The sequence below is a fragment of the Harmonia axyridis genome, chromosome 2, assembly GCF_914767665.1.
Source record: "Harmonia axyridis chromosome 2, icHarAxyr1.1, whole genome shotgun sequence".
Taxonomy (NCBI): domain Eukaryota; kingdom Metazoa; phylum Arthropoda; class Insecta; order Coleoptera; family Coccinellidae; genus Harmonia; species Harmonia axyridis.
Genome location: NC_059502.1, coordinates 32,729,977 through 32,742,603, shown reverse-complemented (window position 1 = coordinate 32,742,603; position 12,627 = coordinate 32,729,977). Strand labels below are relative to the sequence as shown.

Below are 12,627 nucleotides of genomic sequence, written 5' to 3'. Positions count from 1 at the left end.
TGACAGCGTGTTGTCATAAAAACTGCATGAGTTCATTTTCATTTTTGGAGAAAGAGCCCGACACCGAAGGTGGAGGGCTCTTTCTCCAAAAATGAAAATGACCGAATGCAGTTTTTCAAAGAAAACACGCTGGAATGCGAAATTATCTGGTCATTTTGATGCACGAGTGTAATTCGGGGGAATATTTCCCGAATAAACTGTGACATCACTTGTCAAACTGATGTAGAATGGAATTGCCATAGATTCGAACTGTGTAAGATGCATAGAAACTATGCATCTATGAACAGAACAATTATCGCAGTGCAGTTTCGCTTCCTACAATGCAATTATCGTAAGTAATATCATAAGGGCATCTAATTTTTCCGAAAAGAATCGAAAAAACACGTTGCTAAGTAATATTTTGACAAGAAGCATGAGTGCTGGTGGCAACAAAAATCCGAGTCGAAGACGAGGATTTTTGCACCTGCACGAATGCTTTTTGTCAAAAAATATTACTTTGCAATGTGTTTTTTCGATTTTTTTCACAGGAAAAATTAGATGCCCGAATGGTATTTGACAAGACTATTTCCTGAGTAACAGATTATTCTGCATGCATAGGTATTAATTTGAAAACTGAAAAACAGATACTCAATTTTATTTCATCCGAAATACTACAAATTTAATTATTTATGATATAATTAAAATATAAATTGCAATTTTGGTACACGGTAGGGGTATTGTTTGAAACTTTCGTTGATTCATTGAAGATGTGGGGTGTAGGTACATAATTAATGTAATCTGTTGAGTGAGAAGCGGGAGGAGTGACTGCAGGATCTTCTGTTTTCTGCTTTTTAGCTGGAGGTTCTGAGGCGTCACTTCTAAGGGTGTTTATGATGTTGGAGTAGTGCTCATTATCCATTTGCAGATAAGGTTTAATTCTGGTGTCCTTGGAAATAATAATTACGTTTGTTTTCAAATGTATTGTAATTTTTGGTGACAACAACTGTCAAGTTTTGCCGCGGGTAAACGCGAATAAACTGCTGACAGGTCCTGCCAAACAGTTTTTCCACCTAGAAACCATTTGTAATTCAAAATTGCTCGTTTCTGATTGGTGCAAATTACGACGAGGGAAATAGTCGTAGGTAATTGCACAAGTGCATCAAAATTACCGATAATTTTGCATGACAGCGTGTTGTCATAAAAACTGCATGAGTTCATTTTCATTTTTGGAGAAAGAGCCCGACACCGAAGGTGGAGGGCTCTTTCTCCAAAAATGAAAATGACCGAATGCAGTTTTTCAAGGAAAACACGCTGGAATGCGAAATTATCCGGTCATTTTGATGCACGAGTGTAATTCGAGGGAATATTTCCCGAATAAACTGTTACATCACTTGTCAAACTGATGTAGAATGGAATTGCCATAGATTCGAACTGTGTAAGATGCATAGAAACTATGCATCTATGAACAGAACAATTATCGCAGTGCAGTTTCGCTTCCTACAATGCAATTATCGCTGTAATTTTCGATAATTGTTCTCCAGATACATAGAATTTTTGACAGGAGGGAAATATTCGCTGTAATTTTCGATAATTGTTCTCCATATACATAGAATGTTTGACAGGAGGGAAATATTCGTCCTAATAACTTTCAGAATCTCTATAATATTGCAGAGAGAAGTAAAATAACATTACATCATCGTGTAGGTGAATGCATTTCGGAAAATCTCTATTCTGTTGCCTTGTTTGAAGAGTAGGAAGGAGTTTGTGAACATAATTAATGCCAGAAATCAGGAAAATTTGGTTATGAAATAGTAATTCACGTAACAAGTCCGGAAAATGGGGTTTTTTTGGACGAATAGACAAAATTCCAGGACGAGCGTAAGCGAGTCCTGGAAGTCTGTGAGTACAAAAAAACCATTTTCGGGCGTGTTGCGTACAATATTTTTTCGGCAACCATGTAAAATAACACTATCGCTGCTGTTTTCTATATTTCATTGCGATTGCGATCAAAAAGCATGCAAATTTTTGACAACTAATTTCATATGAACTGTCAGCCGTTATCTAGGTTGCTATGGATTCTAGGATTCTTTTCCGGCCTAGTCCGGGAAGTACGTACTTTCCGGACTAGCCGGGAAATGCTACTTTCTCCGCGAAAAAGCGTCCGGGAAGTGAGCACTTCCCGGACGGTTGCCGAAAAATGTATTTATCTTCTTTTGACAGTAAACCGACGATATGCAGTTTTACATATATTCATATCAAACATACAGTTCCGGCATACTAGATAATAGAATCCATTATGGCTTTTTGGGGTCGTTTAATACATCTTCAACTTGAACAAAGAACACATTTACAACTGTTACAATTTTTTTCTTTGAAACTCATTCCACTCTAAACTAATCAAATATTTTAATTATTTTCCAGGTTTATTTCTTATGGATTTGCCCCTCTCATAAACATTTCGAATGGTTTATCGATGTATTGAGAGATGTTGAAAGAAAGGATGTTACAAATGTTTTAGAAATCCATATTTTTATCACACAGTTTTTCCACAAATTCGACCTAAGAACTACTATGCTGGTATGTATATCGATCGCTTTGTGATTTGAATAACAATTATTATTTTTCAGTATATATGTGAGAATCATTTCCAAAGACTATCCAAAACATCTATATTCACTGGCCTGAAAGCAGTCAACCACTTCGGAAGACCAGACATGACATCATTTTTGAAGTTCGTCCAAAAACGGCATAGCTATGTGAGGGAAATAGTTTATTTATTATGAAAGAGTGATTGAAAACCTTATATTTTCAAACGTATATGTCTATAATATGTTATGGAATAATTATAGTTCTCTGTTGATTTGGTACCTTACTTAATAGCTGAGGTATCAAACACTCTTGTTCATGTGATTTTTTTGATTAGCGTTTGACGCACGTTTCGACAACAAAGTAGCCATCATTAGAAACTACAGGTTGCTGAATAAATTACAATAAAACATATAAAATGGACAGCATGCCACCTCCACCTTTGGCTACAACTATTGCGTGCCTATTCTTCACCCCTTTAATCAATGTGTTGTTAATAGGGTTTAATTAAATTTCTCAATAGAGATATAACCATTGGAGATAATTCCCAATTGAAAAAAGGCCGAAAATGTTGGGGCACAGGGTCCTCGTGTTGGATAACTCGAGAGAGTCATCCCGCACAACACCCCCGAACAATCTGTAGAAGTTTCATTAAGTTCGGAATTTATTCCAGCAGATCCCACTTTTTTTGCTTTGTCTGCGGGACTATAATTTTGATCGACTGTATCTCAATTTATATTAGGTTTACGAAAAAGTTAGTGAATACAAATTTGTAGAGAATTAAATGCTATACAACTTTAAAAATGAACCTTTTGGTCGAAAACTACTTAGTTTAGAGGTTATGAGCAAAAAACTGAAAAAAGGCCGGAAATTTTTAGATTCTTCGGCCCTCCTCAAGATAGCACAGGGTCCTTGTGTTGGATAACTTGACAGAGTCATCCTACAACACCCCCGAACAACCTGTAGAAGTTTCATTAAGTTCGGAATTTTTTTCAGCAGACTGGACTATATATCGAATAATAAAAAATTGTCTACAGTATTCCTGTATACTTTCTTATATTCTCAATATTCAATCACTTCAACTGGGTGTGACTGAATTAAATTTATTCAATTCATTATGTTTCAGGTGAGCAAAATTGGAGTATTCAGTTGTGGACCTAGACCATTAACGAAAAGTGTCATGTCCTCCTGCGATGACGTCAATAAAGGCAGAAAACTCCCATATTTTGTGCATCATTTCGAAAACTTTGGTTAAATAGTTATCTTCAACTGATTTATTGATTGGTTAACAAGCCTACGAAAATATTATATACTTAATGTAAATATGTACATATATAATAATCAATTAATTATTTAATGAAATGAATGTATGAACTGATTGAATATATCACTTTTTAAGAATTGTACGTGTATAATTATCAGAAATAACCTGAATAGTTTTGAAAATGGCTGAATATACCTAAGGAGCCGCTTAGCGCATCCTCAATAATTGAATTATACTTACACGAGTCAGAAATAGAAATTCACGGCTCTTATAGGTTAGCAAAATGGCGGAATTGTTTGTTGGTACCTACTGAGTCTAGTGCTTTCTTATAGAAAGACCGATTTTTGTTAATCATATCATATTCAGTTTTCAAAATTTTTGTGATAGGTACAAACACGAGTTCAAACCATTTGACATATTTTATAAACATAAATGTACATTTATTTCGCAAGAAAACTCAGGCCCAAAAAAGTAAATAAAAATATATTTCTCTTCAATAATAAATAGAACATAACCAAATATAAAAATATATAAGATAAATTATCGAAATTTCGACAAGCGTATCTTTGAATAATATTGTCAAAATTCAGACTGTTTCAAATGGCCCTGTGTATATGCACTAATGCCAATCCATTTAACCTGTCTTCAACCTTATCCAATTTTTCAGCTTTTCGAGAGTCAAGAAACTCCTTTCAGAAGATGCAAAACTTACATACAGGCAGGCAACATAATAGTTCCAGAAGAATATATTGTTAGGAAGCATATTCTCATCACATTCCTTCAGAGCTTTAGGTACCATTGTCGGGGGGATTTTGCTGGGTATTTCACATCTATTTCCATATATAATTATGTTTTTGAGATGGAAAACCTTGTTTTTAGAAAAAACTTTATTTACAAGAAAGGACGAAAGGTAGATACAATAAAAACTATCCGTCATGAACTATTATTGACTTATACGTTATGACTTATCCGTTATGACTGACTAAAAAAATAATGCATCTGAGAATTTATAACATTACTTATCTCTAATGCAAAATGTGGCGTGATCCTAAGCGTCACACAAAGAATAGCTAAAATAGCAAAAATACATTGTAAGAACAAAGAGCGTATTATGGTAACAATGGGCATTCATTCCACCCACATTATCTCGTGTTTGAAATTGATGAGTTAACAATATTCTATCATGAAATATAAAGTAACAAATGAAGATTCGAAAATATGTCGTATGATCAGAATGGGGTCGTATTATGTAATTATATACATTTCAGAAACGATTACTCCCCTCATAAATTATCATATTTCATTACAGTTCTCAAGCCTTGACAAAATATCTGTAGTAAATCGGAAATTTGGAATTTATCGAAATTATTGCAGAAACTCGAAAATTTGAAAATTATGGAAATTATTGAAATTATTAGAATTATTATTCAGAACGATGGACGTTAAATTCAGAAGAGCGGTCGAGCCTTGTGTGTAAATCGATCTTATCTTAGAAGCTGGATATATTCTTTATCGATTATTGCTTTTCATTACTTATCGTCTCACTGCGTTGGTGAAATCGATATATTTTTCACGGATAAGAAGAATATATTTAGATACGGGAAAATTTTGACTTATCTGAGTTCGATACATGCGAAAAACCCTCAGGGTCGTTCCCAGTTGACACAGCAAAAAAAGGTCTTAGGCGGAGTTGAAGTATGTTTCTTGCTGAGATCGACAGAAAAATTTAGTTTGAAGTAGAGGTAAGGACTCTTATTGAAAAAAGATAAAAATTGTTCTAACCAATGATCTAATTGACATGGTATCTTGAGGAGTAGTTAGGGCGGTCTTAGAGAAGTACGATGTTACGATTTTTGTGGAGGTCCAAAGAGTTAGTTAGTATCGCTTAGGGTCTCTTATTAAGAACGGTTAAATTAGGTCAGAAGTAGAAAACTAGGAATTTTTTTGGATAAAGTTAGAATTTGTTTTTTTAGAATCTCTTTGGAATAAATTAGGTTAGATCGGAGTTCGCGGATCGGGAGTGAAGTGTTATATAAGGAATTACACGTTTTCGAGTGAACAGTTTGAAAAAAAATTAAAACTAGGTTTAGGCAGGGCCTAACATACTTACCTAGCATCGTGGGATAAGGGCAAGTCTTTTGGTTATTTATTTTTGGTTTATTTTGTTGATGTTTGAATGTTTTTTTTCGATGAAAATAAGTTTATTTGAGTAGTCCCGATTCTCCCAAATTCAAAGTTGGTATATTGTTTCGTTTGTTTGAATAACAGATTATTTGAGACATTTTTTTGTTTTTTATAAAATTTTGGCCGTTGAGTCAACATTTCAAGGGATATTGTAACTTTGGTTATTTTTTATTTTTCTTTATTATATTTTGTTTTAAAATTTAAATCGATTTTCATTGACCCAATAAACTAATCCTGTCCCTAGAGAAGGAAATTCAACTAATAAGACCTGTCCATTAAAGCGACAGGCCGGACTTACGTATAACATCTTTGGTGAACTTACATAATTATTAATTCTTCGAGACCTCTGGAAAGCCGCTCTTCCAGAGGTTAAAAGAACATCCCAACCGGAGATAAGTGAACGATTGGTCAACATTCTCTGACCAACCCGTTCATGACATATCCTCATCTGTTTTATTTCTGATAATTGACGGGTCACATATGAGAAGGTTGAACAGATTCAATTTATTTTCTGAAAGTCTATCTTTTAGATTATGGATGGTAATACTATCGAGCAGAGGAATGAATGATCAAAGAACCATTTCCCCTGTTATTCTAGACATCGAATATTCAATATTGAGTTCTTCCAATTTTTTTAGGCTTCATTCAAAATACTTAGAGATTATTTTAGAAGCATCGTCTCTTTTATGAGTTGTATATTTCGAAAGAGTGGAATTAACAACATCATCAGCTCGTTTTTTGTTTGGAGCAGATTACGGAGTGGCAGCATTATTGAAAAGATATTCGCCAAACAGCAAAGTCTTATTACAAACTCGAAATTTCTCAGAGCTATCGCGAAGTTTTTAGCTTTTTTGCAGAATCACTCTCGTTCAATATTTATATTTTATCCATCGTTTGAATGAGAATACTTGGTAATTTTTGAATTAGAACATGTATTCAATCCAACTTGTTTCGCAAATACTCTTCTTCTTTGTAACATGTTTAGAAACGAAATGTCGTCTTAACGGAGCTGTGAAAGAAGAAGATACCTACTTCTTTTATGGCTCCTATCAGATTCCTGATGTACAGATGTACAGTGGCAGATTTTGACACAGCCAAATTCAGTGCAGGTTGCTCAGGGCGCTGCTTGTTGTATGCATTTTCTGAGTCCTTCAACCTTCCCGCATTTTTTTTAAACCATTACACTGCTCCTATCTGTACATATACCAACACACAGTTATGTTTGAGCGCAGCTTTTCCTTCCGTATAGCTAGATTTTTCAATTCTCTCCCGCATTCCTGTTGTGGATTGTCGACTTCCGCCTTCAAACGGAACTATAGAAGGATTATAACTGAGGGTGATTGATGTGTGCCTATTTAACGAAATTGGTACATGTGAGCCGCCTTCATGAAATGACGATTTGATTTCACTTTCATTTTTTTCTCTCCGCTGTCTAATTTTTTTCTCTCACTTATGTGTCTCTACAGTTGTTGAGAATTAATTTCAATTTCAATATTTTTGGTTGAGTAGATCAGAGAGCTACTCTTGGAGATGCTCATCTGGACTTCGCCATTTTTGCATCTTGCATGATGATTCTTTTTGTGTTTTTTTTTGTAATTCTTTCAATTCTTGATGCAAAATAAAGACATTATTATTATTATTACTACATTTTCCGAAATTGAGTCCGAGTTTTGGGAAACGTCCAATATAGTTTTGGCTACGACTTTTCCATTCAAGATTAGTTCGAATATATGTACGTCTAAAGAAAAATTTTCTTCACAGCAATCAACAAAAGACATAAAAGTATTCTCTCTTGCTTCCTTCTTCTCGATGTCGACGTATTGAAGAACAATAAACTTTTGGGAAATATGATAAATATATGTTGTTTCATAATAATGATAATTAACTATATTACTATTTAAAAAAACCGTTCCCCATTTCGTGAACAATCAAAGAGTTTTTTTTTTGTGTTAGCGGCGTCGATTGCATGGTCATTTTGCCGCCAATCAAAGAGTTGTGCTTAAAATAATGCAGAGCCTAATGGTTAACCTGAACAGAAATGGTTTTCCAAACTCACAGAAACTCGAAACTGGATTGATTTAGTTCGATTAAAAAACATTATTAACTTCTAGCTAGCTCAGAAATCGTCGTCTAAACTGAGAATATGGGGAGAACCTTTGAAATCCTTTATGTCCAATTAAGACTAATGACTAGGTGCTTTACTTGTTTTAATTAGAGCTTTTTTCGGTTCGTTACAAATAGCAATAAATGTTTTATCGCAAATATAAAATGTTAATATTTTATTGTTCTCGATGTCATGTGCAATATATATCGATATATTTCCCTTGTTTCTTAGTAGTATACTGACAGAAATAGGGATGTTCGTTCCGATTATATTCTTTTTTATTCTTTTGGGATTCAATAATGCCCAGGGTGAGTAGTTAATATTTTTATCGTTCCCTTTACCATGGAGTTTTTTCAAATTGAAAAAACTAGAACATTTTTGTATCTCGCTGTCGACTCTCACCTAGACAGAATATTCTCTACTTCTGATCACAATATCACATAGCTCGTTCTGCAATATTATCCGAGAGTGGACGTATTTTTTGGTCACATAACGATAAACGGTACAGGTGGACTAAATTGGACACTTTTGAAGAAAGTCCTTTTTCTATACTAGATAGATGAAAACTGATGTGAGTATATGAGTGCCAAAACTATGTATATGAGGGCAAAAACCGCAACTATTAGCTATTACCGTTACTTAGACGCCGGGTATTTTTCGAAAATGTTCATATTATGTAACTTTTCTTCTGTTGAAAATTTTTCATTTCTGTGAGAACATTCTTGCAGCAACTTTTTACGTAGAATTGAATACAGTTGAAGCAGAATCTTGGCTTGTTGAAGAGTTTCCGGGGTATGCACCAGGAAAATCAACCATCATTGATTGGTATGCTAAGCTTAAACGTGGTGAAATGAGGACCAAATGCGGCGAATGCAAGTTCACGAAATAATATTGAATGACCGTAAAGTGAAGTTAATCGAGATTGCAGATATTGTGAAGATATCATCTGAACGTGTACATCATATCATTCACGAATATTTGTACATGAGAAAGCTGTGTGCAAAATGGGAGCCGCGCGAGCTCACAATCGATCAAAAGCTACAACGTGTTAATGATTCTGATTAGTGTTTGAAGCTGTTTGAGTGCAATAAACCTGAATTTTTGCGTCGATTTCTGACAATGGATGAAACATGACTCCATCATTTCACTTCGTAGTCCAATCGACAGTCAGCTGAGTGGACTGCAAACGATGAACCGAATACAAAGCGAGGAAAAACACAACAGTCAGCTGGCAAGGTTATAGCAAGGTAAAATATTCGTTGATTACCTCCAAAAATGCCAGACCATCATCGGCGATTATTAGCGTTATTGGATCGTTTGAAGGATGTAATCGTTAAAAACCTCCCCATTTGAAGAAAAAAAGGTGCTGTTTAATCAAGACAATGCGCCGGCGCCGTGTCACAAATCAAAAATATCAAGTATATTTTTGGAATGGTAATTTTAAGCACTATCGAATACGTAGAAATATATGGGGTTCCCCATTTAAAAAAAATTCATAGTGATATTTCATAAAATATCAGTTTGCGAAAAATTCAATTGACGTTATTAAATCCTAAAAGTTGCTGTGAAAGTGTTTTCTAAGAAATTACAAATTTTCAACGGAAGAAAAGTAACAGCGATATTTCGAAAATGAACTATACAACGGTGATAGCTATGGAATTTCGGTTTTTGCCTTGTCGTGTTTTCAATGAAAATTGGCCTTCAGGATCTGAATGTAATAAACGAACGATTCAGATCAATCCGAGGTCCAAGATAATTGCCGAATGCGCTTACAGTATAAATTGTGTACTAAGAAGTAAAATCCGAAAATTTTCTTTTCTTTCATTGTAATACCATAACTCAAAAAGTCGGTGGCGAAACTAGAGTTGACTGATGGGGGGTTACCCCCACTTGAAAAAGCAAAATCATTCAATTTTTATATTTTTTTTTTCATATGGCTTTCCTTTAACAAATCTACTTTTCTAAGCTGAAATGGATTTACAGTGACATAAGATAATTTCGATAAAATAAAAGATCCGAAGAGTTTAATACCCATAGGGATACTACAATTGAATTTTTTCTTTCAGACTTACGCTTGTACTATAGGAATGAATCATCTTTATTATCAGTATACAATGCCGAGACTCAGATTGCCACCATTATTGACTCCGACAACGATATGTCGATGTTGTGCGATGGAAACACAGGATTACAATATCTTTACTCCCATCGCAAGAATACAGTCATGAAGATTAGCCGTCACGAGTCTTGGGTTGCTTCGAAAACCTCTATACAAAATTATGTGCAATCTATTAGGAGTCTAAAGACTATCAGAATTCAAGAGAGTGAGCAAACACAAGAATTTTCGATAGAATCTGCTCCTGGCAATGTAATTAATGAACATTATAGAATCATCAGAGGTTTTCAGTCAGAAATGGAGGAATACGGTGAATTGAAGAGAGCGGGTTCTTTCTCTATATTCGTAAATGTACTCAAAGAATTGTGCAGAATCAAGAGATCCGTACTTCGTAATATCATCCGAGCAAAACTTGGAGCGAAAATCTTCCTCCTCAGAGGGGGTATCATGAAGTTGGTTTCTGTTTTCCGTGGATTATCAAGTTTGATGAGCGAAACATCAGGCACTATAGAAACCAGTATTACGAAGGAAACTTTCGATTTCGAACCCCTATTCCAGTCCGAATGCGGCACTGAAGCTCTGGCAATTGTCGCGAGTCAAATAAATGAGCACAATTCACAAGCAATTGAAATTGTACAATATCCGACAAGAATGTATAAAGTCGTGAGAGAGTTTAATGGTGGTCTTTATACAGGATTGAGGGGAGTTGAAGAACTTTTATACCACACAGTACTCTTCTTGAAACGCCGGGTATCAGTAGAAGTGTATATGGATCTTTTAATTCAAGTAACATCTCAGATCAGGAATATAGACAACAATTTGATATACGCAAAGATCCAGTTCATTAAAAGAATTCTGACGAATAAAATGCCGTCGAGTAAATTGTCTGTATTTTTGGATGCCTTCTCGCAGGATAAACTGATCGTGGAGAATGTCAATATCTGTTCTATCATAAATCAATTCAGAAGGGAAACCCTGAGTGTTGGAACCATCATACATGTTTTACATTCTTTGAGAAGTGGATTCCCCCACCTTCTATCAACCCTTTTCGTGAGATTGGTATTCTTCACGATAACAGGACAAGGTCTATTCTACGTCTTCAGGCTTATTCCAAGTCTAAAGAGCATTATCAACTTTAGATCTACTGAACCTATTGTTCATCAAATATACCGGGAAATGAAGTCGGTCAACATGAAAAATTTGATGGTGAACAACGTGGGATCAGTTCCAGTTATTGGAAACATATTCCAGGTAATCTCACAGTCCTTGGTTGAATACAAGCAAGTTAAACAATTATGGATGAGGGACCTTGTGGCAATGGGATCACTTCCAGTTATAATGTCATGGATTAATTCTGGTTCGGCTAGGGGAGGACAAGGCCCAAGAGGTTGCATTCATGAAATGGGAATTTGGGGTATTGACCGAACAAACGGGTGTTTATTATTCAACTGATACTTATATCTGAATTGGAATTGATGAGTTACCTCTTATTTAAAACTTTTTTTGTCTGTAATACCTTCTTTTACATTGTTGATAATGTTCAATTAAATAAATCCTTATGATCTGGAATATAATTCAAATGTTATTTCACACAGAAACGCCAACTCAACTTGATAGTTATAGGTTTTCATTTTTCAAAATGAATGTTTTACTCGGTCGAAAAAAATTTCGTCTGGTAAACATCAATAATTTCAACAAAAATAAATATTAATAAAACATATATGCCCAACTAAGAAACAAGAATAAACTTTTTTCCCGTAAGAAAACATTTAACAAAAAGGACACCGAACACTTTACTAGGAAAAGTAGCCTACTGTCAATTTGAAAAATTTTTTGATATGTTATAGTCTAAGACATTCCAAACAAAAAGTTCAAGAGGCAAACATTTTTCTATAGGCTAGTTCGACGCTGAACACCCCTGAAAACTCCCATTTGTTCTCTATTGTTAAACAATACACAAGTTATCCTAGATAATTTTCACTAGTCTGAATAATCAAGATGTAAACAATCATTAATATTAGATATTATTAAAAGCAAGGGCGTAAAAATGGGGGTAGTGGGGGTAATTACCCCCAAGATTTTCAAAATATAAAATTTCAAAAATCCCGCAAAGACGAAGAACGAAAATTTCTCCATAAAATGAACCAATAATAATCATTTTACTTTCCTTTGAAATCGACACGTCAGTAAAAAATCGGGCCCCTTTACGGTTTATGAGTTTATTATCGCTTTCAAGATGAGTACTTTTATTGCACTACGAGCTCGTCTTAGTCCGAGGTTTATTTTTTTCCTTTATCTATTCGCTTTCTCGGCATCGCCCCTTATTTGACATCTGTGATTTTTGCATTTGTCATTGGTATATAGGTACACTTACCCGTTGTTTTCGGTTTTTTG

At 34.7% G+C, this 12,627-nt stretch overlaps 2 protein-coding genes across 2 annotated transcripts in view; both read left to right on the top strand.

Moving 5' to 3' along the window:
- Positions 1 to 3,966, top strand: part of LOC123672985 (dual oxidase) — a 55,919-nt gene extending 51,953 nt beyond the window's left edge. The window contains exons 18-20 of the mRNA XM_045607353.1: positions 2,401 to 2,556; positions 2,607 to 2,735; positions 3,692 to 3,966. Coding sequence (XP_045463309.1) covers positions 2,401 to 2,556; positions 2,607 to 2,735; positions 3,692 to 3,820 — 414 coding nt within the window. The 3' untranslated portion in view covers positions 3,821 to 3,966. The remainder of the gene's footprint in view (positions 1 to 2,400; positions 2,557 to 2,606; positions 2,736 to 3,691) is intronic.
- Positions 3,967 to 8,296: 4,330 nt separating this feature from the next.
- LOC123672984 lies at positions 8,297 to 11,807 on the top strand. The gene is made up of 2 exons (XM_045607352.1): positions 8,297 to 8,425; positions 10,184 to 11,807. The coding sequence occupies exons 1-2, from the start codon at positions 8,305 to 8,307 to the stop codon at positions 11,683 to 11,685; spliced, it is 1,623 nt and encodes a 540-aa protein (XP_045463308.1). The 5' UTR covers positions 8,297 to 8,304; the 3' UTR covers positions 11,686 to 11,807.
- Positions 11,808 to 12,627: the final 820 nt, after the last annotated feature.